The sequence below is a fragment of the Anopheles darlingi genome, chromosome 3, assembly GCF_943734745.1.
Source record: "Anopheles darlingi chromosome 3, idAnoDarlMG_H_01, whole genome shotgun sequence".
NCBI lineage: Eukaryota > Metazoa > Arthropoda > Insecta > Diptera > Culicidae > Anopheles > Anopheles darlingi.
In genome coordinates this window covers 53227042-53232041 of record NC_064875.1, presented here as the reverse complement: position 1 = coordinate 53232041, position 5000 = coordinate 53227042, and the positions used below count along the sequence as shown (strand labels likewise).

The 5000-nt window shown below is 39.9% G+C and overlaps 3 protein-coding genes across 6 annotated transcripts in view; all 3 read left to right on the top strand.

Moving 5' to 3' along the window:
- LOC125956016 (deformed epidermal autoregulatory factor 1) overlaps positions 1 to 547 on the top strand; it is a 7917-nt gene extending 7370 nt beyond the window's left edge. For all 4 annotated transcript variants that reach the window (XM_049687450.1, XM_049687448.1, XM_049687449.1 and 1 more), the window contains one exon: positions 1 to 547. This exon is cut by the window's left edge and continues 1060 nt beyond it. The gene's annotated coding sequence lies outside the window, so the exon portion shown is untranslated.
- Positions 548 to 2190: 1643 nt separating this feature from the next.
- On the top strand, positions 2191 to 3042 carry LOC125956027 (mitochondrial pyruvate carrier 2-like). The gene is made up of 3 exons (XM_049687461.1): positions 2191 to 2372; positions 2483 to 2523; positions 2603 to 3042. Exons 1-3 carry the CDS (start codon positions 2288 to 2290, stop codon positions 2846 to 2848), a joined length of 372 nt encoding a protein of 123 aa, XP_049543418.1. The 5' UTR covers positions 2191 to 2287; the 3' UTR covers positions 2849 to 3042.
- A 1127-nt stretch (positions 3043 to 4169) lies between these two features.
- The window catches only part of LOC125956026 (helix-loop-helix protein 1), a 1775-nt gene continuing 944 nt past the window's right edge, over positions 4170 to 5000 (top strand). Inside the window, exon 1 of the mRNA XM_049687460.1 lies at positions 4170 to 4237. The gene's annotated coding sequence lies outside the window, so the exon portion shown is untranslated. The remainder of the gene's footprint in view (positions 4238 to 5000) is intronic.

The following is a 5000-nucleotide window of genomic DNA, read 5'->3' as shown; positions in this document are numbered from 1 at the left end:
TTTCATTTCTATCGAAACCATTCTCATGATGAATAGTTCATTTGCATAGAAGCGAAAGCACCAGAGAGGTGTGGGACTTATGGTTGGGAAAGTACAATAAAACAAGGATAAGAATGGGGCACCGAAGGAAGAAAGTAGGTAAACTAATAGAACAGAGATAAGACGAAATTGCAACTTCACCAGGGGATTGTCCGATCAACGAACGGCCATCTCGATTAGGCCCAATGCTGGCTACTTAAGAGGGGCTGGAACAAGGTGTTTAACGGTTGCACATCGATCGATAGGACGCCGTAGTAGAAAAAGTAACAAATGGTAACCGGAAAGACTGTGCAAGGTTGGCGTTGGCAGCGCACTCAATGTAAGGAAGCAGGAAAGGAAGAGAATCCATACGTTTGCCCTCGAGTAAAATGAAGAAAAACGAACTCGATGCACGCTTTTGGTTTTTTTTTGTTCGATTCTATTCTGTTTTATGTTCAAAACAATACATTTGTATGATTTATTAATATCACTTCTCAGTCATAGCTGAGCGGCATGTGACGACAGTTGAGATTTCTGGTCTGTTATGTTGTTGATTGGTTTCGTAGTTTTCCATCCGATTGCTTCTATTCATTTGTTCTTTTAGATGGTTGCCCCTTCTAATTGTTACTGTGTAACAGAAGAGTGCGTAGGTTTACACCGCTCCGATAGTTCATCTTCAGTCAACACTGGGTCGAACGAGCCTGATTCGAACAGGAACGGAAAGGCCGAAAATATTGAAAACCAGCATCGCAAGCTGAATGGACAACAATGCAAGGACATCCACTTCACAAACGAGCGATCAATTTAAAGAAGAATAAGTGCTGCTGCACGGTTGATGTGCATGGAGATACGTATGTACTAACATTCAAGTTGTAAATCACATCCAAAATTTGTAGTTGTGTGTTCGAGGTGTATCGTATGGTAAAATCAGTTCTTAATTCTGGCACATTTTTATTAATAATGGTTAGTTCAATGTGTCACGGTCAATCGACGCTCCCCATACCCATAACTGTATGATAGATAATTCAAACTGCAGTAACTCGCAGTGAGCATGTGGAAATATGAAGAAGTGCGGTCGATTATTGCGCGTATCAACAAAAAGGAACCAATAATAAGATAGGATTAAGGAAGCTGTAGTGAATTTTAGCCGTTGTACACCGTATTTGGTTTAGAGATTCGTGATCAGAAGGGATTATCGCTGGCTGCCTGCTGGTCGTATGGGGCGAGTCAAGATCGATCGATTTCTGTTTGAAATTCTATCCTTCATGTTAATAGCTTGTGGCGATTGGAACATTCATTCAGGCGTACGTAGACCGCAATCGGAAAATTTAAATTTTATACAACAGATCAGTGGATAAGGATCGAATAAAAGCATGATTTGAGATCACACAGTCATACTAAATGTGAATAATGTCGAACGTAAAAATCTAGCAACAACCACACTCACTCTATTACATTAGCTAAATACAGGAATCGCATCGAAGGCTCTTAACCAATGTAAAGATGGAGGGAAAATTAATTTAAAAGAACTAAGATTTAAAATACAATGATCTATACTGCACGTGGTACTTTTGATCTTAACCATCCTGGTTTGAAACGTCAACGAATATTTTAAGTTCTGGCGCTAGGTTGATCAGGTTTAAACGAGGCCAGACACATGTCCCTTCGAGAAGCTGAGTCAGGACCTGAACCAGATCCAGAATTTGTTAAAAAAGCAGACGGGCAAGCAGATTTTCGTCAAACAGGAAACGAAATTTTACAACGCGCTGCACAACACCCGTGGAGCAGGACATTTTGCGAAGGGGTTCGAAAACGCGGCTATGCCGACGCCGTGATCCTGCCTTTTTCGATAACATCCGAAAGCTGGAAGTCCATCAGCTTAGAGGGATTCTTGCAAATCCGTCCACTGCGCGAGCAGACTCCGGTACATGCTTGGTACCTCGTCTCTGAAAAGGACGGAGTGGATTGAGAGTATTTCTTATGAGAATTAGTTTTTAAAGCTATTTCTTACTATGAATTTTGATTCATCCTCGATGTTCTGATGCATGCCAATTTATGCCGCGCTTCACAAACTGCGTCTTTGAGTAAAATTTGCAAATTTGTCTTTCACTGCAGCTTCAAAAATGACCAGGAAATCGTCTTTTTCAAATTTTGGATGCGTCGCTAGACTTTTGCCGTACACTGTTGTTTGACAGCAGCCGTTTTGTTTTGGAAATTACAGCTGCGCGGCGTGATAAAAGTTTGTGAAAATCCTCGAATATCCTGCACCATGTCCAAGCTGTACCACGGAGTCGTCAATACCGCCGATAAATTTGTTCCCAACGCACTGCGACCGCTATGGAATCACGCTGCTGGTAAGAATCGTTCGCGGATTTATGTTGCCTCTGGGACGGATTGTTTGTACCAGTTTATGTAACGCGTCCTGAATGCGATGAGATACTAATCAATGACAAACTGTTCCCAGGTCCTAAAACCGTGTTCTTCTGGGCTCCGGTGTTTAAATGGGTAAGAAAGGAATGGGTGTGTCCCGGGACATCGTTGCGGTTGGAAAATAACACTCCCCGTCATGTTTTGTCTTTTCTAGGGCTTGGTCATCGCTGGGTTGAGTGACCTTCGTCGTCCTGCAGATCAGCTATCGATCTCCCAGTCGGCATCGTTGGCCGCAACCGGAATCATCTGGTCACGTTACTCTCTCGTGATCATCCCTAAAAACTGGGGACTCTTTTCGGTGAATGTGTTCGTTGCCGGAACGCAGATAGTGCAGCTGTACCGTGCCTATGATGCATCACAGAAGGCGAAGAAGGCCGCCGCTGCCTCGACAACCCAGTAGAAGCACCGTACCGATGGATGGAAGGATGGATGGATGGGCGGTTGTGAAAGCGTAGCGTTTATGAAACGCTAAGGCGCCCGAAACACTACTCCCCGCAGCTGTACATATTGCAAATTTATTCTTATGATTTGACAATTCCTTGTACAGGATAAATAAACGCACCAACAGTCGGAATGTTTGGACATTGTTAAAAATCGCTGCCTTTCCCACTTTATTCCGAGCGAAAAGCGTATCACGGCTTGAAATGCTGTGTTATCTAGCAGCGTTAATCAAAAAACAAATAAGTACTATTGTATTCAGCGATGCTGAAGTCGAATAGGTGCGCCGTACAGTTGGAGATATTTTGGACTTTTAGATGTTATTTCCGGTCGATATCGCATTACTTATTTATATACTTAAGAGGAGGAAATATCAACATACAACATCCAACCCCTCGCTGGTTGATAGCTGTTGTTAATGTAATTTTTATCCTTAGCAGAGATTTTATCAAAAAAAAAGAGTCGGAGGGTGAGAGGGCGGGCGATTCGTAGTACATTTCTACGACCTTCTCAACTACTTGCGATTTAATGCGACAAAAACCATTGTTTGGTACAAGTTAAGTGCTAGTCGTGTGTGAAATAATCAATTTTTGTCATTTATCATTTCTTAAATTGTTTTTTTTTTGCTTTTATTGTGGTACATTCATTTAGTTTTATTTAACTTAAACTTTTACTTAAATATTTCGCAAATTTGTAGAGTTATTCTCACCCTTTCCTCATTCCTACTTAAAAATGATTTCTATAATGCATTAAAACAAACACGGAATTGCTGGTTTATGTGTGGAATTATTGTTCCATATGGCATCGAATAGGCCCTCTTCTTTAATAACCATCCCAAACATGTGTTGTTTGGTTTTGAAGGTTGTTTAAAGTACTTTTAAATAAGCAAATTCTTCTCTTTTATTCTCTACACGAAGCTTGCGCATTCTGGCTATCACCATACGGGAAGTTGCTCCTTCCCAATCAGCGCGGCGGTGATGCTGGATTTTCCAAGATGGCTTCCGTAGCGATGGAGAGCCAATCACGTAACCGGAAATTTTCCCTGGGGTTGGGAAACTGATAGTTGGGAAATCGTATTACAAGGCCGGAGTCACGCCCTGCTCTCAGTACAGATTTGAAGTTCAATCAGTGAAGATCTGAAAATTCTCGTGGCCTCGGGGGATCGTGAGATGTGAAATAATTTTTACCGAAAACCTGGACTTTTAACTGTACTTACCCAGTGTCTCAAGGATATTACCGTAGTTTTGTGATAAAGTGTGCAGTCAGTGCTTTACTAACCAATAAAAAGACATTAATAAACGACTCTAACTCAGTGCCGAAAGGGAGCTGTTACAGCTTGTCCATTTAATAGGTAAAATATTAATATTTAAAAGGTTTAGGCAGCTCGAAAGTGGATCTTACCGTTAATTATTAGTGGAAACATTTTTTTTATCTCGGTCCACGTTATCGTTATACCACAGCCCTGTCTTAATTTGGTTCAGAACATATCCTTTACTTGATTCTGATGAGCAGAATTTTTTACATATAAAAGGACGGACGAGTCGTATGTTTTTATTAGAAAATATATTTGGAAGAGAATATAAATGGAATAAACTGTTAAACCTACAGTTGAACTTGATTTCAAAAAATAAAATATTGATGGGGTAAAAATTTATTAGAAAGTAATAGAACCATTTTTATTTAACCTATTCTGCGGAAACAATCATAGAAAGTATAAAGCTAGCAGAAAGAGAATGTATGTACGGAATAATAAATATTTGTAATGTTGTCGTTTTTCATCGATTCGCCTAGAATATATATCCTATCGTTTCTGTTGCAATCCTTTCAAGTTGAATAATAATATTTCATTAGAAAAGCGACTGCTCAGGTCACAGCATGATTGAACAGACAAAGCGGGTTACTAACCGTTTCATTCAACTTTTTATAGTTAATTCATATTGAATGATTTAATTAGAGTAAAATGTCTCTATTGTTCTTTTCCTCTAAGATTTTCTACTGCAGGAAGTATTTGCTTACTGCTTTACTTAAGAGTAGGATGTGAAATGGTATGATAAATGAAATTCATGATGATTCTAAAATTGCATTTTGATAGATGATTCAGGAAATTTAGATTT